Source organism: Mesoplodon densirostris, chromosome 10, assembly GCF_025265405.1.
Source record: "Mesoplodon densirostris isolate mMesDen1 chromosome 10, mMesDen1 primary haplotype, whole genome shotgun sequence".
Classification (NCBI taxonomy): Eukaryota; Metazoa; Chordata; class Mammalia; order Artiodactyla; family Ziphiidae; genus Mesoplodon; species Mesoplodon densirostris.
Genome location: NC_082670.1, coordinates 1,090,852 through 1,116,669, shown reverse-complemented (window position 1 = coordinate 1,116,669; position 25,818 = coordinate 1,090,852). Strand labels below are relative to the sequence as shown.

The window sequence follows — 25,818 nt, the reverse complement described above, 5'->3', positions numbered from 1 at the left end:
ACTTTTGAACTCAACAGCCTCTGGAACTTTTGATCTACCATCCTTTTCAAAACTCTTGGGCTAGATGACTTTGGGAGTTTCAATATCTTTGGACTTTAGGAAGGTAACATAGTGCACATACCACATATTATGTTATATCCCCAGTAGAGATCCCTGCAGAGAAATAGGTGAATATTAGATTAGGAGTGATAACAAGATCCTTATCAGTTCAGGTGAGACATGCCACCACAAAAGTTTATCACGAATTTGCAAATTCACAAACAGAGGATCTTGCCTCCCGGGTTCTGTGTCTCCCTTGTCTAGACCCCGGCATGGTGCGTGGTGCCTGCTCGTGAAGATTTGTTCAGTAACTGGGGACCCCTTGCAGCTCCCACGGAGCCATGCCCGTGTCCTCGCTGCCCCCCCGCCTCACTCCCGGTGGGCCCACGCCTGCTCCGCTCGGGGCCCCCTCCCACGCAAGTGCTTTCCCAGGAAGTTCCCCTGTGTGAGCAAGGTTGCTTTAGGGTCCTTTTAATCTCTCTTGTAACTCTTCAGTACACGAACGTAATAGATGTATTTCTGTATCTGTTCTTTATTTCCCTGTTTTGGGGAAATTTTTAAACAAAGATGTGAGGAGATTCCTTTCACATTCCCAGACTTCTCATCATTTAAGTTTTTTATAGAGCAGTGACTGAAAGGTTCAGAATTCCAAGGGTCAGGTTGCTGAATGTTCTTCAATAAAATCTCTCCATTTTCTCCTCAAGGGAACAATACCCAGTAGTCAGCTGTGGTCTGTGCTTGGCCCCTAGCCTCTGCAGACCAGCCTGGCTGTTGCTTCCCCTTGGGGGCCTCTCTCCTTCCCCTGTGACATGTATGAATTACCTCACATGGGCCCTGCTGCACCAAGCTCTTGTGCAGTTAACCAATCCCCAGTTCACAAATGAAGGAGTCGTTATACAGCAGGCCCTGCACACGTGCACACATGTGTGCACACACTCGCACATACGTATGTACACATGCACACACATGCACGTCCTAAATGTTTTAACTCCTTGCAAACGGTTTCAGTCATTTGTGTGCCTAACCTGTGCCTCACCTATGATTATCACTTAATACTTACTACCATCTTCTAAATTTCAACTATCCTAAGACAGACAAAGTACTTATTATTTCCTGAGGATCGGGGGAGGGGGTGGCTAGGACAACAGGCACTGAACCCTAAGCTCTGGTCCCCCTAACTGTACTCACAGCCCCGTCACACTCCTCTTTATAGCCCAGCTTCAGAAAGTCGGCTGGGTGGTTCCTCAGAGATTCCATGTGAGGCCCCATGTCCTCTCGTGTCCTCCCGGCATCTCCGGCACCCCTGCGACTCCACCTCTGTGCCGTGGCTGGGTCCGTGGACATGCACGCTTTTGTGCTCCGTGATCGGAGTGCTCCCAGGCTGCTTCCTCTCCCTGGGAGAGATGACCCTCCTGCGGCCCCTGTGGTCCCACAGCTGGTGGGTGGCCCTCAGTCTCCTTCCCGTGCCTAGCCTTGCACCCTGGCGTCCCCAGGACGCTGGCTTCCTCTGGGCTTGCTAGTCTTTCCTCGGACTCTGTGTGGTGTCACCCACTGGCAGGAGTGGCTGGTGCCTCCAGTGTCCACGTCTGCAGCCTGATCTCTGGTCTGAGCTTCAGGTCTCCCTCCCGCATAGACACATGCACTCCCCTGGGACATTCCACACCCTCCTCACCAGCCAGGTCAACTGGGGCTCCCGCTCCTCTCTGTGCCCTGGTTCTGTGGCCACCGCCCTCAGCTCCTACCAGGATGCCCCGTGTCGCCTGAGCCCCCACCTGTCTTCCTGTTCCCGGCCGCTCACCTGTTTGCCAGGCCCACCCGCCGCTCCCCTGCTCAACCCTCAGGCCACCCCTCGCCTCAGGCTCAGACCTACCCTCTGGGCCGGGCGCTGCCCGCTGTTGTCCTGCTCCCGGCCCTTCCCATGCCTCCTCCGGGGGCTTCCCTGCCCCCCGCCCCCCGGCCTGCTCTTGAGTCCTGCACGTGGGCGGTCACTGTGCCCGCGGCTCCTGTGCTGCGAGCTGAGGTTGGGAGTTCACAGGTTACAGCCTCAGTAACGTGCGGGTCATGTCTCAGTTTATCTTCTGAGTACTTGCTCTGTGGTTCACAGTGATTGTTCTCAGTTGTTTTTCCGATAGGAAAGTAAATCGCGATGTTCTCGTTTCCATTAATCTTCTTGTTCACTTTTTAATAAATAGTACACAGTGGGTGTTCATATTTGTTTAACCGAAGTGAGCATGTTAGCACTTGCTTCCTGTGGAAGCTTTGTGCGATCCCTAAATCTTGAGCCATTGCATTTGAATTAAAACACGCACGTCAGGGATACCTGACACGTGAGCAGTTCTGCGCAGCGTCGCTGTGCTCTTCAGGGACAGTTGAGGTGTGTTTGGCTCAATCCTTGTGAGGACAAGGGTGTGGGAAGGGCGGGCAGTGCCAGGCTCTTAGGGTCTTCGGTCCCACTGCCTCCAGGTGGGTGACTGACTCAGACTATCCAGATCCTGCCTTGAAGGGACCTGGGGTCCTTTCTCTGCCACTTCCCATCTTCCCAGCCCTCGGCGTGAGTGATGATGGATACAAAATGATGTCATCATTATCGGGGCCACTTTTTATACAAAATTAAGCTTCTGCTGGCCTTGTGGCATTGAGTCCTGTGGCTCTGTCTTTCAGATAAACTTCCGGAACAGACGCACACACCACTGCTTTGTCAGCCATTCATTTACCATTTCTCTGGTTCCAAAGCCTCTTAGAAATTGTTGGTTTTGGTTTCACTTTTATAAACCGTATTTAGTTCTGTTCTTGGTGTAGCTTTGACTTCGTGATCCCCAACTGAACCTCAGTCTCGCATAGTCATATAGCGATTTTTAGTTTCTTTAAAGATGACTGAAGTTTTGAGACCTCGTGTAAGGTGAACAGCCAAAATAGTTTGACTTCAGTCTTCCAAAATAATTTCAATTAACAACTTTAGTATTATCCTTAGAATTTTCATCTCCAAAATTTCATCCAAAACTGAATTTTACAAATCATGTAGGTAACCAATTGTTTATTGCTGTAGTTATCAATAAGTTTAGTTTCTGATACTGTTTGTGGTGATTTTTTTAAAAAATCCAGTTGATTAATTTCATGATTCAAGAAGAGATATCGTTAAAGCCATATCTATGCTTTTTTTTTTTTTTTTTTTTTTTGCGGTACGCGGGCCTCTCACTGTTGTGGCCTCTCCCGTTGCGGAGCACAGGCTCCGGATGCGCAGGCTCAGCGGCCATGGCTCACGGGCCCAGCCTCTCCGCGGCATGTGGGATCTTCCTGGACTGGGGCACGAACCCGTGTCCCCTGCATCGGCAGGCGGACTCTCAACCACTGCGCCACCAGGGAAGCCCCGTAGCTATGCTTTTTTAATCTGACAGTTGGATATTTAAATTATCACCTCTTTATTTGTATATATGGCAGGAAAGATTATTCTGGTTAGTTCTGAGTCACTTAACTGACTGTGTCGTTATTATTATCTGCAGTTATTAAGAGCTCTGAGTATTTGCATTTGATAGGTTTTAGCTAAATTGAGAATAGTCTTAGTCTTCATTTATGAATACACGTGGAAGTTCATATCTTTAAAACATATTAAATAAGAAAAATAATCTTTCTTAAAACTTTCTCAAATATTGGTGTTCTATCTAAAAGGCATTCAAGTTTACATATATTCCTAAAGATACTTAATAAATGAATTTAAAATTAACCATTTTTATAAAGGTAAAGTACTTAACTGATTTTTAACTCAAAAGGCCTTTTTATTAATTGTAGTCATTGACATTATCAGGAGGAGGGAAGACATTTATGTCATCGGTGATGTGCGTGAGTGGAGTGCCGGGTGTTCATGTGGTCGGTCAGCCGACTGCTTGTATGGGATGCATGGAACCCGGAGCAGAACGATTTCCACATCAATCGTATGTCAGGTCCAGTATTTGGAATACTGAGACTACTCGAAGTCTGTAATAAAATATTCCTCTCGTGGACAGATAGAGAATTTGCTTTTCATTCACAAATTCAGCCAGTATTATCAAGTCTGTTACATCCGAGGCACTCTACATGTTTCCCGAGTTGTTCCTGCTTCCAAGGTTAAAATGTGGTAGAGAAGCTGAGGGTGGTGCTGCGTGTGAGGTGAGATGGTGGCTCTGACCCGGGGGAGTTGGGCTGCACCCGTGTCCCTCCTCAAGTCATGTGGCCTGCTCCCAGTGGCACCAAGGAGAGCAGGGCGGGACTCAGGAGGGACCAGCACTGCCCCCCGCCCTGTGGGGGAGCCCTGGCACCAGCACTGCCAGGGCAGATCCCGAGACCACGTCGTAGCCTTGGCGTCTGTACCTGTGGTGTGTGCTGCTCTGTTTGTCATGGGGTGGTTGGCGGTATGTGTGAGGGCAGGTGTTTTGGTGAAAAAGATCACAGCATGAGGTGGCAAAAAAACTAAAATAGATCCGTCGTTCTCTTGTGATTTTTATATCCATTTATTTTTTTAAATTATATCATCTTGGAGCCCTTGAGGTATTTTTTTAATCCTTTAAAGTTAAAATCCAGTGCGTTATTGGGGGAGGAGGGAATGTGAAAAGTAACTTCTGTGCCGTGCTTTGACCGTCTGATCATCTCTTATTTAAGTTATCATCGTTCTTTGCAGTTACCTAAAGAAGATATATTTCCACTGCCACGCGAAGAGTATCTTGATTGGTTGTTCTGTGTTTTCTTCCCCCAACACTGTTCTCCTAACACTCTTGTGATGTTAACTGGATCCTTGTAGGTGAGCGAGTGAACTGCACTTACCTCTAACTCACGGCACTTAGTCAGCGTGAAGGGCTCGGAGGAAGTGGCCAGGCTGCCCGCCACTCACCTCATCAGATCAGCACCTCCATTTAAACGTTCATCTCATTAGTTGTTAAACTGTAACCACGCCCGGGGAGAATCTTTTTCTGAAAGTTCTTGGGGAGTTTGCTAAATGCTGGAACACGGCTGTTGCGACCCTGCTTTCTGGATCCTCCTGACAGATGAGTCGTCGTGTCCGGGATCAGGGAGGAGGGGAAAGAAGGGACTCCGGCCCCATCGCTGCCTCCGTCTGCACAGAGGGAAAGAAGGAGAAACACCGTCTGGATCTTGGGGCCTGGGGAGTCCCAATGAATAACCGTCTTCTTCTCTGTCCAAATTTCGAACCGACTGAAGAATAAGACGCAAGAGTCAGCAAGTGAGAAGGCCGGTGCCGGAGGGTCAGAGTGAGAGCCCAGCCCCTCCGAGAAGCAGCCCCTCTGCCTGCTCGCCACCTCCCAGGGGCAGGGGTAGCGAAGAAGCAGGGGACAAACCCCCATGCACTGCTGACCCCGCCAAAGGTGGACGAAGGCTATCCCTCCCTCTGGGAAGCCCCACTCAAACCAGAAGGGCGGGGAGACACCCTTCTCCTTTAAAGCACCAGACGTGAACTTCCAGCAAGAGGTGGCTGGCTCTGGGTGTGCAGACAAGAGATAGGGGCTGATTTCAGCAAACAAAATTGTTTTGTTCCACTTATAAACAAGGAAGCAGAATTACTTCAGAATCTAAATATTAATTCCTATTGCAAATAAAATACTGCGGCCAGCAGTTCAAGGGTCAGTTACAGAGACGGTCTGTAGAAAAGGAGGGGACTCAAAGACGTCTTTCCCTCCGCAGCCCACAGCCTGCCTCTGGTTTCTGGGCGGGGGGGAGGCCAGCCCTCAGGGCCTCGCCCCCTCCCACGCTCCCCTTCAGCCCCACCCCACTGTCTCCAGGCCCCCAGGCCACCCCCGCTCCATGCCCGCAGCCCTCGGTGGTGCCCAGCACTGGGAGATCCTTCCCTGACAGACTTGGTCCATCAGTTGGTTGGTGAATGAGAAACACCTTGGCGGAAATTACTCAAGCAAGTAAAATACTAATTTACAGTTCAGTTTTTACCCTGGTAGGTATTTTCAACAGAATGTCAGATTGAATTGTCTCTTAATTCAGCTAATGTTAAAGAAGAGAACTTTGGTTGATTACATAAGAAAATGGTTACTAAAAATAACATGTGGACTACCCATTTAGAAATAATTAGAATATTATAAAATTTTGTATCTATGTATAAAATGAGAAAATCCTAACACCAAAGGCCTCTGAATGTCATTTCACCTTTCCAGAACTATTCTGAAGACTGAGGCGTGCAGAATTCTGAGGGCGCCTTTATGAGCATCACATTCTTGGTGCCGTTTGTTGGACACTCTAGAAATCTCTTCTCGAATGTGGAACACAGGTGGTAACACCCAGTGACATGGCTGTCCTCGTGCCTGTCTTCGACAGGTTTCCTGCGCCCTTGTCATGGGGTACTTTGGCACACTATCACATCTGCTTCTGATCGAAACAGATGCCAGTCACGTGAACTCCACCTTTGAAGAGAGACATCCAAGTCAGTAGTCTTTCCTGGTACGAACTTCTCAGAAGGAGTAGTTTTATCAATTCCTTGGACTGTTTTTCTTAATTTCATTTAAAACATACTGTCAGGTAGATATTAATAAACTTGTATTTCATCTATTTATGAGAGAAAAGCAATTTTACATTTTTCAAAGGAGGATGGTCCTAGTCAGTCATCTTTTTTTAAATCACACTTTCATCATTTAACTTCACTTTTTTCCCAGCCATTTTCTCCTTTTTTATAAGCAGTTTCATGCATCATTGTCAGTGCTGTGAAACCGTTTATACAATGCTTCGGACATTTGGTTACAGTTTGTCTGCCAAGCATTTTTCAGTAAAGCTAAATGTTGGCTCTGATGGTATTCAGTGTGCAAATGTATTAACCTTGAGAGGACCTGTGGCCCTACATACTTTCTTCATTGCATGTTTTATCTGTTGAAGTATTTATTTTATTGTGTCTTAAACTGATAGCTGTTTGGCACCAGGGTAAACTAACGTGCTGTTTTGCAAAGGCCATTGTTTAAACTTATTTTGGACATTCCTAGGCATTTATCACAATAGAGCAGGGAAGTGCAGCTCCTGACCTCGTGGCAGCTTCTGCAGGGCCAGTCTTCAGCCCCGTCCTCCAGTTGAAGGATCATTTCATCTACACACAGATCAGATAAGGACTGATTTCTTTAAAAACATAACCTCAGTACCATTATCAGATCTGAAAAAAATAATAATTCATTAATTTTAGCAAATATCCAGTCAGTGTCCAGAATTCTTCATAAGAGCTTTATTTTAGATAGTTTGCTCAGATCAGGATTCTGTCAAGGTCTATGTGTTGCTTTTACTTGCTGTGTCTCTTAAGTTTTTTTCTTTTTTCCTTCTCTAGCGCCCCCTCTTCAGCTTATTTGTTGGCTAAATCAGGTGGTTCTATAGATATTCTCACTTTCTGGATTTTTCTTATTGTTTCCTCATGGTGTCATTTCACATGTTCCTCTGTCCCTTGTGTTTCCTATGAACTTGCGGTTAATAAAGAAGCTTCATCAGTTTCAGGTTCAATTTTGTTTTCTGCCACCAGCAGTTCATTTGATTGTCTCCCTGTTTCTGATATTAAGATTGAAAACTGGATTCAAGTGTTATCAGCTTGTTCCACCCTTTAAAATTTTGTCATAAACTTGTCATCTAATGGTTTTAGCACCATGGGTAATTGTTGCCATGATCTGTTGTTCCCTTAGAGATTGCAAACTAATGATTGGTAGCTGGAGCACAAAATTAAAAAAAAATTTTCATCAACTCTTTAGTTACTCTGAAGTACAGTTCATACAGGAAAGGCAGGATAAATGTTTGATTTTTCTCTTTATTTAGAGTTTTCAGAATAAGTTGGTTCCCTTGTGGGTTTTTTTTATTAAAAGTGATGAACAAGGTGTTTTTTTAATTATCTTCACTAATTCATACCTTGAGCATATTTCATGAGTTTCAATTCATTGTCATAGTCACTGTTGTTTTAATAATCAAGCTGTTCCCTCTCTGGCTGGGAGTGCCCCCCACCATGGGCCCCGGGTCTTCCCTGCTTTCTGTGGTCCAGTTGTCCCACCCAGTGTGTGCCTTCTCCTCCCAGACGTGGAACCAGCCGTTGGATGGCAATGAAATGATATGAAATACAGAAAAACTTCCTCTCTCTTAACTTTCTTCTGCTCTTTCCACATTGTGTCTCTGTCCTTCCTAGGGGCCCCCTGGCTTTTTTGTAATCCCTCTCACTCTTAAACCGCACCCAAAAGTCCGTTGCTTGTCCATGATTGGACAGGCACCACATTACCTGGTGGCTCTGTGTCCCAGTGGTACCGTCGCTTCCCTTCAGGTCGCACCAGCTGGCCTGTTGCTTAACGTCACATTCCTGCCCGTTGGCTCATGACGGGCTGTGTCCCCTCTGGCCAGTGAGGCCTTAGGAAAGCTGCATGGATATTCTATAATGACGAGTATATGTCCTATGGACAGTGTTAGGGATTTTTTTCCCTCACTTCACCTGATTTTGTCTGATTATGACCTAAGAGTGTTCTTCTAAAACTCGTTTACACACTTCACAGCTGTGTGTGCTGTGGGAAACAGCAAGGTAACGGATACTCATATGTATCCTACCATTTTGGCGTTGCTTTCTTCATCCCAGCTATTTTATTCCCTGTGACCTTGGCTGCCTTGGAGGTTAATGCTCACCCTGAACTTACAAGTATTTGTCTTCAGACAGTCCTGTGTGAGGAGTTTTAAAGGGCGCTGGAGGGTCTGCCTTTGTTCTGGTCTCCGACTCGGGGCATGACATGAGAGCCAGTGAAGGCCCAGTGCCCGGGCACAGGGAGCTGACAGCTGGGCCGGCCCCTCTGTTTGGCCACAGCCCAGCCAGCGAGCACACCGGCACCACGCTGGGGGCACTGAGAGCTCGACCGACAGGGCATTGGGCCGTCATTTTCGTGAGTTTAGCCTAGATGTTGTAGCTACGTTAATCTCCACAGAACCAAAGCCATGGCTCATACTCCCCTAGTTCTGATAAGGAAGGTGGCTGCAGGACGCTGATGAACTTCAACGCCTCCGCTCTCGGCGTTGGCTGCGGGTTTTAGTGGAGTGCTGTAGTGTCTCCGTGTTCGGATGGATGGGGTGCATTGGTAGCATAGCGAGCAGACAACTCCAAATCGTTGCTTTAACCTGAAAATGGTGGCAAGTGTTCACTTTCCCAGTTACTTAAAACATCATTTATCACAATGGAAAGCGGAGGTTCATATGATTCCAAATGTTGTATTTCGACTTCTTAACACAAAAGTGCTTTGATGTATTAGTCAGTGGTTAACAGAATCTAAGGGACTCCTCCACCAGACTGACCCTCACGGCCTGGCCCAGGTCCTGTGCGCCCGGGGAGCATCACGGCCTGACCGTACCGCGCACCCAGAACCTGGCAAGCTTGCTCTCGTCCAAGAGAGGAGGATGCACACCTTTTGGGCTCGGTGAGAAAACTAAACCATAGAGCAGCCTCGGGACGCCTCACTTCCTCTAGCCTGTCCAACCAGGGCTAGAAATGCCGTCTCTGTCTGTGTCTCTCCCAACACCAGGCAAAAACGTCCGTAACCATCTTCCCTTAGTAACAAGCAGCAGAGGCCGACCGCCCGTAACCACTTGGAGTGCAGCTTAACAATCAGCCATTTTGATGGCTGTTTATTCTGCACATTCCGGTGGGAAACTTGTGTGTGTTTTTAAAACAATAACATCTCAAAAGTTTCCTGGGAGTCCACAGTAGAAAGGAGACCCACAGGCCTGGAGGGGCTCAGAGACCTGCTTCCCTCCCCTAAAGCCGAGGACTCTTGGTTGACAAAACTGGGACTTGTCTCTCTGTCTCGTTTATCAGTGAGGGGATTAATCGGGCAAACCCCCCATCTCTCCACCAGGTAAACAGGCCAACAGTGGGACGGTTTGAGGCTAGGTGTTAGGTGACGGGAGGAAGACATCAGCAAAGCAGTTCCTGTCCCTAGGAGCAAATGAAAGGTGACGCAAATAAAATCTTCACATTGTTCAGGAAGTTCACTTGGGATGTGAGTTTTCTTTGGGATCAGTTTACTTCAATTTTCTGTTAATATCTCCTACTGATAAACTGTTTGAGTGACAACCAAGGGAAATTCGTGAACAGGATGTATTTGAAAACTCATTTTTCATTTTTGCAGTTGCTGTCATTTCTGATTGCAAATGGTGTGACAGCCTCTGATTACGGTAATAAGAACTTCAGGATTACACGTGGAATGCGTGTCAGTCTGAGCAGGTTTGCATACTGAAGGAGTGTGATGATAGACCTTATGAAATCACAAAGACACCTTCAGAGACTTTAGATGTGATGGAAGTCAAAGGAATGAACATGCCTGCGCTGCACGGTCGGGTTGTATTAATGAAAAGAAAAAATGGTGTATATTCTTGGACTTTTCTCTCTTTTTTTCCTTTGTGCTGTGGCTTTTTCATCTTATGCTAAGGAAAATAGGCGTGGAAGCCCTTTCTTTAAACTAGAGCACGTGCTGCTTTAGGATACGAGGGCCACCGCCCAGCAAGGTGGCACTTAAACTGCTGTGGACAGCGGGGTGTGTGGTGACGCTCAGGGCCCTGCTCTCCTCTCCACGCGAGAAGACTGGCGGAGCCACAGGGGCAACCAAGCACCTTGGCAGGGACCCAGCCCCACCCCAGGGCGCCGGGGTGGGTGTTTCTGCAGACAGCAGCCTAGCAGCCTCTAGTGCAGCTCTGCCTGAGGTAGCCGAAGGCTGGAAGCGGCTCCAGAGCCCGCCCGCCCGCCAGCAGTGGGGTGGGTGCGTGAGCGTGATGTGCTTGTCCAGTCAAGGTCTGTGTGGCAGGGAGACCCTCCCACACGAAACCAGGCCGTAACCTTGAGGGGAGCCGCAAACTGTGCTCCTCCTGTGGAAGTTCATCCCTCTGCCTGTGTGAAAGCCAGCACCTTGCCCAGGGGAGGTGGAGGTCAGGTAGTGGCGAGCTGCCGGGGATGGGTGCGACGGGCGGGGCGCAGGAGGGCCTGCTGCATCTCCCTCGGGATGCTGGTTACCTGTGTGTGCGGAGCATGCGCAGCATCACGTTGTACACAGGAGTTACATGCTTCCCTACGTGTGAGTTCTACTTACTTTGAAAAGAGGAGAAAACTCCCGTTTGCAGACTTAAAAACCTCGACAGCAGAACGTCACGATTAGCAAGTATGGCCACTTGATACCTCTTCCAAACTCACATCTTTGTGCGGCGCTTTGTACTTTCTCAGCTCTGAAAGCCAGCTCAGACTCAGACCTTTAAATCGTTGATTTCAATTCAGAAATGCTTTTTGTGTGGTTAAATGTAAAGCTTAAAAAAATTGACTGTGATGGACTGTTCGTCAGAGTCCCCTTTTCCTCAGCGGGAGGGGTGGTCCTGCACTGCCCGCGGGGGACAGGCGTGCCGCGTGGTTCCTGCTCTCCCTGCCCTGTGCTGAGGGGGGCCTCCGAGAGCGGAGATGCCTGAGTGAACCCCCTCCCCACAACCCCATTGGCGTAAGACACTATGTTCCCTATTGGGCAGACTTTTTAAACTTGGAGAGTAAGAAAAGTCTGTGGCTTGTTCAGAGCAGTACAGCTGTGTCTTCAGCCCAGTTCTGTCTCCAGAGTCTAACTTTGTCTTCTGACTGGAGAGGTGCGGGCGGTGAGGAAATGGGTCAGACCAGAGGGGCGACAGTACCGTGTAACTTTGTATGTCCTACCTTTTGTAAATAGTTGGATTAGAAAGTGCTTTCCGCCTTCCTTTGTCTGAGGTGCATCTTCCTCTCTCCCGAGCGCGGCCCACCGACCCCAGCCTCCCGGGCTCCCCAGCTGCAGAGACGGGCAGAGGCTGGCAGGAGGCCAGGGCATGTCCGGCCTGCCTTTCCCTGGACCGGCAGTGGCTGATTCGGGGTCATCTCAAAGCATGGCAGACTCGTGAGGTTTAAAGTCCTGAATGATGAAGGTACTGGGAAGGGTAAAGGGTTGCATTCGTTTTGGGATGAGGAATCTGCACAAACCTGCTACCGGGCCCTAAGCAGCAAATTCAGTAGAGTGGTAACAGCAGCTTTGGCAGTGAAGATGGAAGAGCAGCTGAGTAATTGTCAGTAAAGTTTTCAAGAGAAAAAATGATGTGGATCTGAGATGTTGGAGTGAAGGTTTTGCTCTAGAGTCAGAGAAACAACATCCTGTCCATGAAGGGAGCCCCCTGTGGCTTTGCAGGCATCCCTGCGGGAGTCTGGGAGCCGGGCTCGCCCAGGGGTGCAAACTGACGTCTCTGGCCTCCACCTGCTGCCCCCCCTGCTGGGTCTCCATCGTTCCGTAGGTGCGGGCCAGGCCTGTGCGTCCCTCCCTCACAATTAGGCTTCTCCAAATGCTGACTTAAAAGACCCATTATTGTGTCAATGAAGACTAAAATCCAAGTGAAGTCTTGGCTTTCCTGTTTTTTCTGCCTTCCCCTTTATTCCAGCTCCACTGTCTTTGACTCCAAGGTCTTTTCTTTGGTTCAGTGGCAGAGACTTGCCCTACTTGGATTTCACTTCTCACACGGTGGGTGGAGCCCGGTGCTGAGACCGGGACTCTGCTCTGCTCCGCCTTGATGGCTCCAGCGCCAGCGGCGGGGCTGCTGGGGGCCAAGCCACCTGCAGCGGCCACGCGTGTCCATCCACGGCCACGGGCTAAGTAGTGGGGCCGCAGTCCTGAACCAAGCTGTCAGGCTCCAGAGCCACGTTCTTTGGCCTGGCTTCTCTCATAAGCATTTATTAAGTTTGATTCCATTGAAGTCATTCTTGGGGAAAAAAAAATACTCCTAGAGATTTTGAAATTTGAAGCTGTCAGTACTACAGACCTTTATGAAGTATTATATACAACTGTAACACCTCACAGTGGGAAACACATTTGCATACGTAGAATGAGTTCTACTTTCTTGTCACTTTCACTTTTCTAACTGAAGTTGCCTTCTAATGAAAACAATTTTTCTCTGCCAAAAGAAATTGAAACAAAGGAATTTGATTTGTTAACGTTAAATCAAATTTTTATATCTTTAAGTCTAAAATTCAGTGTATCAATGTTGAAACTGGTATTTCATGCTAAATGTGTAAAGTGTTCTGTAATATTTTAGGTTAGTATAATTCATAGACTACATAATTCATGTAGTTTTACACATCAGACTTTAACTTTGAAGTGGGAGAGGTTGTGATTCCCTTACCCATACTGGACTCTTCAAAGCTCCTTGTCTCTGAAGTTTATGAAGGCTAAACTCTTACGAATATAAATCCTTTCTTACAAATGGAAAAAATAAGCCATGAAATAATTTTACTGTTATTTTCACTGCTGGTGATATTTTGTTTTGTCTTCATAGGGAAAAGTTTTCTTATTCATATTTAAAAGCTAGGAGATATATTAATTAAAGCAAAAAAAAAAAAGGATTCTGAGAAAGAAAACAGAAAACTGTAGAGGTCATGTCATTCGTTCATATACTACACGTGAAGGGTGTCCTTTCCACCCCAGGTATTCATTTAAAAATCCTCTATATTTCAGAAGACATTTATCAATTTAGAAAAGGTCATTAATTTAAGAAAGCGCAAACTAAAACATAAAGACTTGGACCTAAAAGCCCATTCTCTGTTCCAACAAAAGCTGATTTTGTTGCAGAATGTTCAGGCCTTTTTAATCTGTCCAACAGTATTGATACCGTTCTGCTTGCCTTTTTTTTTAATAGGTAGTAATTTCAATAATGTATCTTCACACTGTAATTGAATAGATAATTTGCTTGAAAAAAAAATACCCCAAAGTTCTTTCACGTAGTGTTTCAGTTTGACCAAAAAAAAAGTACACTGTGGGATATTTATAGTATTTTTCAATCTATTTTTATCTGTAGACTAGGACTGGTAACTGATTTAGGGCATAAGGGTTAAAAACAGGAAATGTGGTTTATAAAGTAGGTAGTATCTCCAGAGTTTCCAGAGTTAGATTGCTTTTATTACTGACTGAGTATCGTGTTTCAAAACAACAGGAGGCGGGGCACCTTGAGACCAGTCTGTGTTTGGCGGATGTGACAGGAAATGCTTCAGAGGAAAGCTTGTGTTCCTGGTACAGGTCAGGGGGGTACCCGTGTTTTCTGTACACGCACTGTCTTTCTGTCCAGCTCTTTCTCAGATACTCTTTATACAGTCAGATTGAGTATAAGTCTTGTGCAACACAGTAAATTTCCTTTGACCTTTGCATTTCGCTTGTATTTTTCTTCTAGTGTTTTAATGGAAAGTTTTGTCATCATCATAGTTGAGGAGCATGTGTTATGGTTATTATTAATTACAGTAATTAGAGAATCCAAGTTAAGAAAGTAAAAAGGCATGAAGAAGCAGGGGTTTAATCTTGAATAGCCTTTTCAATGACAGGTTGGCGGAACCAGTCAAAACCCAAAGCCTTTGACTCAGCAGTTCCACTTCTAACAAGGTGTCTTAAGTCAGTTATTCTACGAGAATACAAGGTCTGATGTGGTTGTGTCGTTATTTATGACGGTCGATACTGAAAGGCAGCAGGACTGTCGAGTAGTAGGAGAGTAAGTTATGAATAAATAAAGTGAAGAATAAAACAAATAAATCAGAATAAATAAGAAGATAAATACCTTATGGCAGATCTGTGCTGTAGAATAAATACCAGGCAGCCATTGAAAACTATAAGGTCAGTGTGTGCACACTGGCATGGAAGAGTGTGTGTGGTGCATCATGGAAGGAAGCAAGCAAGTTTCAAGAAAAGAATGTGTACTGTAATCTCATTTTTTATGGAAAAAATTTATATTCGTTGGAAAACATCTGGAAGAATACACACCAAACTAGGGAGAAGGATAAAGGGAAAGCTTATTGGACTTGTATGTTATTAGGAAACTTACATTTCTGTATCTTAATTCCTTACAATGAGCAATTAATTTTTTCAAATTAAATTAAGAATGTAGGCTTGATCAATTCAAAATTGTTCACTGTTCTGTTCTTTTTTTTTTTTTTTTTTTTTTTTTTTGCGGTATGCGGGCCTCTCACTGTTGTGGCCTCCCCCGTTGCGGAGCACAGGCTCCGGACGCGCAGGCTCCGGACGCGCAGGCCCAGCGGCCACGGCTCACGGGCCCAGCCGCTCCGCGGCACATGGGATCCTCCCAGACCGGGGCACGAACCCGTATCCCCTGCATCGGCAGGCGGACTCTCAACCACTTGCGCCACCAGGGAGGCCCCACTGTTCTGTTCTTTAATGTGGACGTTCTCTAGAGGGGTCTGCCTAGCAGTTTGCCACACTTATAAGAAGACTCAAATCTGCCTGTGTAACACTTTTTAATTGAATGAGCATTTTCCCATACTTCAAGGAAAACCTGAAGTTTCAGTGAATTAACTGGTTTTCCAGCCAGGGTTTAAATCCACGTCATTGCATGCCCCTGTGTGCATCACCTGTTGCAGGCTGCAGCTGGGATTGGCACATAGGAGCGCTGCTTCCTTTCCACCTGTCTGGGAGCATTTCTCCACACGCAGTGCGGAGGGTTCTCATCAAACAGAAGCGCTCTGTCTTATTGCTGCCAAACAGTTTTGTTTCAGGCACTTGCTTTCTTGGGGGCTGTTTCAGAGATGAAGTGAGGCTCTCTCCTGTGGAAGGTGGCCATGTTTTCCAATCTGGCTGTGTCCCCAGTGGTGTGTAAGCCCTGTGAGGAGGGGCCCTTTGTTTTTTGTGGGTTTGTTCTTGAGGTCACTCCGTGTCCCCAGCACATGGAATAGAGTCTGGCATGTAATAGTAATAGGCACTCAATAAAAATTTTACTAGTTATTCCAAAATTAAGTGTCCTCCCTATTTGATTAAAACAAGTAACTGACAAATAGAGCAAGAAAAGAGACTTCTTTTCCACTTTGTTTTATGAAAAACAAGACCATAGTTGGCAAAGATGTTCTGAGGTCCAGGCCCCCTTACGAGAAGCCCACCCTGCGAGGGGCCCAGAGGCTCTTGCCCAGAAGGGCTGGGCTCTGCCTTCTCCGTGGAGAGTTCCCACCTGGGCCACTGGGTGAACTGCTCAGTGACGGCCTGGACTGATGCTGCGTGGTTGGGGGCACTTTTTTGGTCAAATATCATGACACATTCTAATTTCACGTTCAGAGCATCGAGGAGATAATATTGTAAATACTTAGAAGCTGCTCTCATTCTGTGTCTATAACATGGAAGCTGTGGGGGAGGAACCTTTCTACAAACACTTAACTACTGCATCACAGTAAAGTAGCTCTCGTCCGTTTGCTTTATTCTTCCTGTGCACATGCTCACGTTGCCAGCTAGTCCCGTCAGGTCAGCACTTACGACCCGCTGCTGTTGAAGCCGAAGCTGAAGCCAGCACATCTGCCGAGTGTTCATACGTTCTGATAAGCCGAGCGTCTTCCTAGGTATCTGGCACAGTGAGCGTTGAGTGAGTGTTGAATGCTCTGTCATTTGGAGCAAGCTTTTTTTTTTTTTTTTTTTTTTTTGCGGTACGCGGGCCTCTCCCTGTTGTGGCCTCTCCAGCTGCAGAGCACAGGCTCCGGACGTGCAGGCCCAGCGGCCATGGCTCACGGGCCCAGCCGCTCCGCGGCATGTGGGATCCTCCTGGACCAGGGCACGAACCCGTGTCCCCTCCATCGGCAGGCGGACTCTCAACCACTGCGCCACCAGGGAAGCCCCCTGGAGCAAGCTTTTTGCTTTAGGATGTAGCTAGGAAAACGTATTTAGCCTCAGCAATATTCTGTCCTGCTATACCTTCTTTATTCAAGTTGTATTTTTCAAATGGATCCTGAAAAATTGTTTCAGAAAGACTGTCTTTGTTTTCTTCAAGGCGAGACCGGATGCATTGTCCAGATTCTGCACTGTGTGTTTCAGAAAGAGAAATCAGTGTATATTTTCTAGTGGTTATGGCTTCTAGCTGACTTTTTATTTATGTCTTAAGAAACGGCACCTGAAATAGGTGGGCTTCTCTGGAGTCCTGACCCCAGGGTGTGTGCGTGCTCTTCGGTGGGGAGGGACGGTCTCGCCTGTTTGGCTCACGGGGGCGCACCCCACTGGCCGTGCCCAGCACATGTTTGAAGAATAAGGGAATAAACACATATCACATTTTCATAACAGCTTTGTTAGCAAAGCAGATGTTGTCATCTCTACCTTGTGCAAAGTAGGCAGTTGTCTAGAGGGTGAACTGATTTTTGTCTTATGGCCGCATCATTTGTATGTAGGTGAGCCAGAACTTAGACCCTGAGTCTTCTGACTTTACACTGAGTGTCCCTTCTGTCACCTTGATGAACTTGAAAGTCATCATTAACCATTAATGTTCATAATATTAAAAGCATACAGATAAATGCAGTGGAGAGAGAGCATGTATCACTGAAGTTCACTAAGCATGGTCCCTTTGTCAGTGTCGTGGACCCTTTGAAAATTGTAACCAAAATCCACTCCTGATCCCACTCCGGGCGTCTGACCACAGTCCCTGCGGACGCACCCCCAGCTTCCCCGCCTGCCCTCTGAGGCCTCAGCCACGCGGATGACAAAACGTGCCTGCAGCTCTTCTCGGAGCTTCCCCCGGGCCGGGGGGTACCCTCTGGTGCCTCCACTGTGCCAGGCCTCTTGTGCTTCAGGTTTGAAAGAGCCTACATCCTCCTACAGTTGGATTTGGAGCAACATTTTAAAGCAGGAAACTCAACAGGCAGTTAGACCCAAGGGGCAAATCTGCATTCAGGCTTTAGAAACACACCCGAAAGTGTCAGTGTGGGCCCTGTGAGGTTCAGGGCAGGGGCTGGGGAGCAGGGCCACAAGCAGGGTGACACTGGCCTTGTGTCTCTCCTTAGAGGGAGGAATTGAGATTCCGACCTCAGAAGACCTCAGTGGTCTCATCTGTTGCACGCTTGTGGCCTTCAGACCTCAGTCCCTGGACACGAGGCATCTAGGCCCCAGCCCAGTGCCCCTGGTTGCCTCCACCTCCCCACCCCCGCACACCACCCCTCACCTTTCAGGAAGATCACAGAACAGGGACAGCAAGGAAATGGTTCACAGGTTAGCGTCCGTCGGAGAACAGCGATCGTTTTTACAACACACAACTCTTCCACATGGGCACCTGGCACTACTTCTCCCTGCCCCTTGGACACAAATATGAGCACCCAGCACCTTGGGGTGAAACTCGGGAACTAGCACTTTGGGGATTTACGCACATTCTGCCTGGAGGACCCAGTGCCCAAGCACCTCCGACGTGTGTCCGGAATGTAGTCGAACCAGCAGATTCACGCTGGGTGAATGAATCCATTCCCTTAGCGCTAACCAGTTTCAGCACAGTGGTTAGCTGTTTGGAGGGAGGCTGTCAATGATTGATTTTCGTATTTTTACGTTTTTATTGTTACCACACCAGCACGTGTGTTGCTCCGGAGTTTGTGATCATGTCTCGCGAGCTCCCTGGGGCCGCCTGCTCTTTCAGACCTGCCGCTGCCCCCTGCCCCCTCCTCATGGGACTGTGGGCCCCCTGCTCCCCTCTTGACGGGACTGTGGGCCCCCTGCCCCCACTCCTGATGTGACGTGTGATGGTCCAGGAGCAGCTGTATGTCCTCTCATGCCAGGACCACAGCTTTTCCCTTCTTCCCTTCTCTGTTTCCAACGTTACCCCCTTTTATTTTTTCTAATATTTATTTAGTTGTACCGGGTCTTAGTTGTGGCAGGTGGGCTCCTTCGTTGCGGCTTGCAGGTTCCTTATTTGTGGCATGCATGTGGGATCTAGTTCCCTGACCAGGGATCGAACGTGGGACCCCTGCATTGGGAGCACAGAGTCTTACCCACTGCGCCACCAGGGAAGGCCCTTCAGTGTTACCCCTTGAAACAGTTGTTTGGGAGGAGGGTAATTATTTCATTCTTTCTATTCATCAAAGGAAGTCTCCAGGAAAGATCAAGTGTTCTTACTTGTGCAAGGCTGAGGTGCTATGCTCCTCCCAGCGTGTTACCCTGTAGCCACATAAAACGGGAAGCTCGATTGCTTTTTCAAATTTTCTATCAACGCACACATAGTCCTGATGCTTAGAAGCACCTGTGCTCTTATTCTTACCTCCACAGCTGTGTGTTTGGAGTTGGATTAGTGAGTTAGATTTACCTCTTCCTGGGGGGGCTTAATGGCCGCGCCTAGACCCGTGCTCTTGCCAGGAGCCGCCTTCTCTGGGGCAGCGTGGGCATCGGGCTCAGGGCGAGCGGTCACCCACACGTAACCTCAGCTTGCTTCGTCCTAAGTCCAATTTTCTGCTTCTCAGGCAGCTCTCTGGCCCCACTCGTCTCTGTTCCCTTGAAGAACCTGAGGAGCTCACAGCTGCCCTCATGTTCCAGGCACGTGGCTGGGCCCAACTCCTGGTGCTAGTCCCAGCAGCACTGACAGGACCCCGGTTTCATGGAGACAGAGGCCGTGGGAGCCCCTCCTCTGGCTTACACCCTCACTGGCCCAGTGTCGGGCCGAACTTCCAGTAACTGCATTTTCTCTCTGTACGTGCGTAAGCCAGCCCTCCACACGGTTGCAGTTTAAAGACTCGAGACCTGAGTCCAGTGGTCACGGAGTTGACCCGAGCACAGCGGCTGAGGCCTGTGGGCCCCGTGCTTGTGGCCTGCCTCACGCCCAGCCTGGGGCCCTGGGGGACAGCCCTCCTCTTGTGGGCAGAAAGCTTTCCTGGTCGTCAGCACAAGTCACATGTTCTGCCTTCGCTGATATGAAGACTTGTTACTCTGCAGCTGTCCTTTCTCTCAGGAAGAATCGACCTATTTCTGGATTGTATTTAATTATTCTTCAACCAGTTTTCTCAGTTACTCCGTCAGCAAAATAGAGTTAAAAACATCTGCACCTCCATATCCCCAAGAAATATTTATGAGGTTGGCTCCTCAGAAGAAAAGCCGTGTGCCTCCTTACACACCAGGGTACATGGCAGAACCAGAAGCTGGCTGTGTATTGAGAATCTGCAAATGCCAGGTCAACAAGGTGATTGCAGTTCAACTTCCCTAAATAATCAGTAGCTTGGATGACATTGGAAAAGATCCTCCTCAACATCATCATGATTTTGCAATACAGTAGAATTTTCTGTTTTGTAGAGAAGGAATTGTCAGTTTGTGCAATTCTAGAAGGAATCCTGAGAGATTAATTCCACTCCAAGTGAAAGCCATTGTTTTGGAGTTACAATAAAGCAGCATTTTGTTTTTATTTTTTTTTTTCTTGCAAAATAGCAAAGAAGCTCTTAAGGAGACCTGTGAACACCAGGACCCCCTCACGGCAGCCCCACACGGGTGCGTTCTCACACTCTTGTCAATAGAAGGCGAAGCTGGGTCCCTGTCTTCCTGCCTCAGGTCATTGCTTGTAGAGAGGAAGCTGGACTGGCCCCACGCCCACTGCCTGCAGACGGCGCTCTGCCCTCCCGTGTGCGCCTGCCCTGGAGGGCAGCCGTGCCATCCTGAAGTCGTGGGTTTGTCCAGTCTCTAACTTGCTTTACAGAATCAGGTTGGAGTGTGTCTTTTTCAGAAGTTTCACTCAGAACTAATTTTTTTAAGATCAAAATAGTCATTCTGCATAATAATTCGACTTTTATTTGGAAGTAAGGTGCTGTAGTAGATGTTTAGCATATGTTTCATAAGCCTTGGTAAATATGCTCCTCTGTCCTCTGGTTTTTGTCTGGGGTGTGTGTGTGTGTGTGTGTGTGCGTGTGTACATATGAAGAATACGTGTACGAAGAAACTGAAGGGCAGTTTTAAATTTCACTTTTGAAGCAGACTGATCAGTAATTACAGAGAACAGAACAATGACAGAAATGGAAAAACAATGAAAGAAAACTCCTAATTAACTTAACCTTCTTAAAAAATAACTTGACTGAGCATAGCCCTCGGGCCAGTTGGCTCGCAGGCGCCCTGGCCCCGTACTGAAGGTGTGGGGCAGGTGCAGCCACAGCAGCGCCCACACTCGGGTCTCCACTAAATGCCTTTCCCTCCCCCATCTGATTTCAGGTGTCAGAAACTACTTAAAAGAAGCATTGGTGAATATAATTGCTGTGCATGCAGAGGTGAGCCGTCCTTAGCTGTTCCTAAGGGACGTGGGTAACTGGAGAAGAGAAGAGGAGGCCAGTTCGATGGGTTTTATGTTGGTCTTTTTCCCTTCAAAATGTATTTTTGGTGTAAATAAAATACACCCCTCGTTTCAGCGCACGCACGTGTGTGTTTTAACTGTGAGAGAGTCTTTTTCTGAAATTGGGTATGTTTTTTTCTCATAATTAAAACTAAACTCATGAATATTTGAAAGGTAAAGAGAAGAGAGATTGAAAGGATGTTTTTCCCTAACTTGGAAAATTCCTTGCCCTGTTTTTAACTAGTGTACAAATAAGTGCTGACATCTTACTCTCACAGCTGTGGGGCATGTTGGAAAGAAGTTAGGTGGTGGCCTCCCCTCAGCGTCTCACAAAGGTGCCCCTGGACGTTGGTGCTGCTGGTCACACCCAGCCTGCCCTCCCATGGCACTTTCTGCTTAGTGTCCCACCGTTGTCCCTGCTGTGACTGCCTTTGTAATTCCGCAGTCGTGGACTTTCAGGTTGGCTGCGGCCAGTGAACTGTTGTCCACCAGATGAAATGGGCCCAGCAAAGAAGTTCTCAGTAAAAGATTTCAGGCGCAGCTGACCGCTGCTCGAGAACCTTCTGAGTGTCTGCGTCTGGTGCAGGTGCATCGGAGGGTGTCAGGTTTACGTCACCCTCCACATGCACACGTGCTGCCTGGGTTACCAAGGTGAACTGGAGAAATAGGGATCATTAAGGCTGAAACAGAAGAGCGAGCAAAGGACACAGATTGCAGCCTCCACCTGGCTCTGAGTCTGAAGCAGCCAGAGCAGACAGCGGAGCGGGGTGCCTTGTAATTTTCATTTCCTAGTGAGGCAGAGCATACACGTTTCTCCATAAAGTAAAGTTTTTATGTGAGTTGATTCAGGCAGGAATTTACCATGTACATCTTTTTATGATGAGTGATATACTTTCAACCCTGCTTTTATCAAAGACATATAAAAGTGCTGTTTTGTTAGGTTAGCTTCCGATAAAGTTAGAGTGCAACATTAAATCATCAGGCAGTGGAGACATTTCCGTCGTAGGTGGGCAGGTGGTAATCAGAGGAGCTGCAGAACATGTGGGCATTTTAGTGATGATGGTGATTCCCGCTGAGGCAGCTTTGATTAACATCCACTGTCGGTCGATGACCATGACGTTGTTTGTATTAGGCTTTTCAAGGCCCTTTTTAATATATCCCAGTGGCTGAAAGCAGAATTTTGTACTTAACATTTACTACTTACTATTCCCACGTGATCTTGCCCCAAATTTTCTTCAGTACTCAGGTTATGTTTAGGTTGACCCAAAGGTTTAATACTAGTGATTGAATCTGAAAAAAGGAAAAGCTAAAAAGAGAATACGATTTAGTCTAACTTACAAATCAGGATAGTAATATGTTTCACCAAATGTCCAAATGTCCAAACTGTTAGTTTGAAAATATCAAAATTCAAAGCTTGAAAACAATGTTTTTGTCAAATGAAAGGAAATATATATTTAATTCAGCAAAGAGTAAAATCGGGAACTCTGTTGGCCAATACAGAATAATGTATCCAGTATGAAGTAGCATTTGTTTTCACCCAAGGAGAGTCTGACCCAGTATGTTTTTATTTCTATAATTTCCTCTTTAGAAATCGTATTTCTTCTTGTGAAAAGGGTAGAGGAGGAAGAAATCTTTAAAACTATTTCAGTTTGTCACCATCAACAATACCTTTCAAAACTACATTTGCCAATATTTTTTAAGAGGCATGTTTTTTTGTCACGAATCAGTGAATACAGCTTGTGTGCAAGCCCATGTCTGCCTTTCCTTCGTTAATTCTGATCCTGCAGAAATACAGCTTAGGAGACCTGGGGATTGTTTTGCTACGTGCATCCCTTTGTTTTTAACAAGTTCTGGTCAAGGAAAGTCCTCATAATGCATCATTTCTTCTTATTTTCAACCTTCTGTCAGGTGTTCACTATTTCCAAAGACCTGGTGCCTCGGGTGCTGTCCAGGGTGGTGGAAGCAGTTTCTGAAGAGCTGAGTAGGCTGATGCAGTGTGTCTCATCCTTCAGCAAAAACGGAGCATTGCAGGTACCACAGCCACTCAGTTCTGTGTTTAACTTAGTTGTTTGAAAACATAGAGATGTGTTTTCAGTCATCAGTCTCAGGAGGTCCAGACAGGCTTCGTGTTTTTCTGTGGATCTGCTGGTTGGAGAGCTACATGGTCTCCTGTGTGAGCCATATCCATGATGTCGACAGTTCCAGAGTTCCTGTCCCTTTAGAGTACAGTGACTCTTGTGAAACTGTCTGAATGCAGATCCCTTCTGAAGTTCTGTGATTTTTTTCTGTTTTACTGTTGTCTTCACCATGTTCAATTTAACAGGAAATTTTTAGAAACTTCCTTGTAAATAGTCTTTCCAAAGCATTCGATGCAGTTTGCATAGAAACAACAAATAACTGTTTTTTTCTACTCATATTCCATTGGTTTATGTTGTATTTACTTAAATTACGTAATTACAATAGCAAAGGTAACTTCTGTAAGTCAGGTGAGCCTTGGTTTGCCTATAGCCAGATCGGTAGGAACCAGGGTGTGCAGGCCTATGGGGGCGTGAGCCCCTTTGTAGGCCCTCATGCCCAAGGGCATTGTGAGGGTGTCTTCTTAAAGTACCAGAAGTTTTGCTTCTAGTAATGGCTGAGGACCTCCTATCAGGCCAACACCCTACAGATAACAACTCTAATCCTGAATAATACATAAAAATAAAAAATGTAAAAACAAAAACCTGAAGACTCTAGAGAGTGAACATGAGTGGCTGATTCTGGAAGAAATGGCACTTGGGTGAATTCCTCACTTTTTATGGATTTTGGGCTGAATGCAGGCCCAGGGGAAACTAAAACTACACAAAACCTGTTGTCTTTCAGTTTAGAAGAATAGGCTTCGGGGCAGCCACAACTACAGGAAAGCAAGGGAGGTATCCCAGGGAGCAGAAAGCAGGAGTCGTAAGTTCTGTGTATACACTGCCTGTGTCTCTAGTTGGCCCCTAAACCACATGCCTGGTCAAACTCCACTCCAGTCCACGTAAGGCAAGAACCAAAGTGAGCACCGAAAAGCTGCCCCAGAGCCGAGAGTTTTCACTTTGAGTCCAGATACATTTATTGCTTGTTAAAATAAACAAAAATCAGCTCTTCAGAAGCATATTATAGAACCCAGGGTCTTCTCAAGATAACATTCACAATGTCCAGGATACAATCCAAATTTAGTTGAAATGCACAAGCAAAACAAAACAGGAAAACATGACCCTTTCTCAGTAGAAAAGACAATCAACTGTGACCAGCCCTGAGGTGACCCAGTTGTTAGAAATCAGACAAGGATTTAAAGCAGCTGTGTTTAGTGATGTAAAGGAGACTATGCTCCTAATGAATGAACAGACAGGGAATCTCAGCAGAAAAATAGGAGCCCGAAAATAGGAACTAAGTAGAAATTCTGGAGTAGAAAAGTATAATACATTAATATTTTAAAATATACTTGATGTTAATAACAGCAGGATAGAGAGGACAAAAGAAAAAAATCATTGAATGTGTAGACCAAACATCAGTTATCCAGTATGAAGAACAGAGAGAAGAATAATTGAGAAAAAATAAACAGAGCTCTAGGGACCCTGGGGCATGTGATTCCATGTCCAATCAGCAGGTGAAGGATGATCCACATCATTAGTTATTTGAGACATGAAAACTGACACAACAGTGAGTTCCCATCCAGCAGGAAGAAGAAAATTAAAGACTGAAAACACCCAGTTTTGGCAAGACTGTAGAGAAGCGAGTTCTCACGCATTGGCAGGAGTGTGAAATAGTACCGCTGCTTCGGGAAAAGTTCTTGCAGTTTCTTTCGAAACTAAGTATACACTTACCCAGCCAAACACTGGAAACAGCCCAGGTGTCCATCAATAGGGTAAACAAACAAATGGTGGATCCATAAAACAATTACCGTTCAGCATCAGGGAAGCCACGTGAAGGGGGCCTTGTACTGGATGGATATCATTTTCGTGGAGAAAACCCCAGAACGACGCTCTCCCCTGGGTGGTTGACACCAGTCGGGGAGCTGAGGGGGCTCTGCAGGCGGTGGTCCTACACCTCGGGATGGTTCCCGCACACAGCATGTGCAGCAGCCCGAACTCACCAGATGTGCACTTGAAGATTTGTCCATTGTTCAGTGTGTACGTTTTAACTCAAAGAATCGAAAAAGTTGCAACAGCCTACTCCAGGCAGTGGCGCCTGTGGCAGATGCGTGTGCTGTGGAGAACGTCGGCAGCGGAGTCTGTGCTGCACAGGTGCTTGCTGTAAAGTTCTCCCAGAGTCTCTGCACTTGAAAGAGTTCACACAGAAACACAGGGTGAAAGGGATTGAGCATGTGTATTGACCTGGCAAGCTGGCGAGGGGAAAATCCATCACAGAAACTTCATAATATTTCCATGATCATGGCTGTTCTAATAGTTGTGCAGGAGGAGATCAGTAACAGGAATTGTGTATGTGAAGATGAATTGAAAGGAAGTTGCAGTAGCTGCTTTGGGCCTAAGCGGTCCTAGAATTACAACAAAAAGCTCCCCTCCCTGCAGATTTTTTCTGCAGCCCATTTAGCTGATGACTGAGTTCCTCTCACAGGAGGGTCAGCAGGAAGGGGCAGAAAGAGACATCGGAACCGGCTGGAGGCCCGGCCTCCTGTGCTCTGTGCCTCCTGGAGACTGGCGTCAGTTGTGTTGTGAAACGTTGGCCACTGCCGTTGGGGATATC

The 25,818-nt window shown here is 46.9% G+C and overlaps 1 protein-coding gene across 6 annotated transcripts in view; it reads left to right on the top strand.

The window, feature by feature from the left end:
* Window positions 1–25,818, top strand: part of EXOC2 (exocyst complex component 2) — a 153,878-nt gene that overhangs the window by 120,545 nt on the left and 7,515 nt on the right. For all 6 annotated transcript variants that reach the window (XM_060111138.1, XM_060111136.1, XM_060111137.1 and 3 more), the window contains 2 exons: window positions 20,976–21,031; window positions 23,002–23,124. In XM_060111138.1, the coding sequence (XP_059967121.1) occupies window positions 20,976–21,031; window positions 23,002–23,124 (179 nt within the window). The remainder of the gene's footprint in view (window positions 1–20,975; window positions 21,032–23,001; window positions 23,125–25,818) is intronic.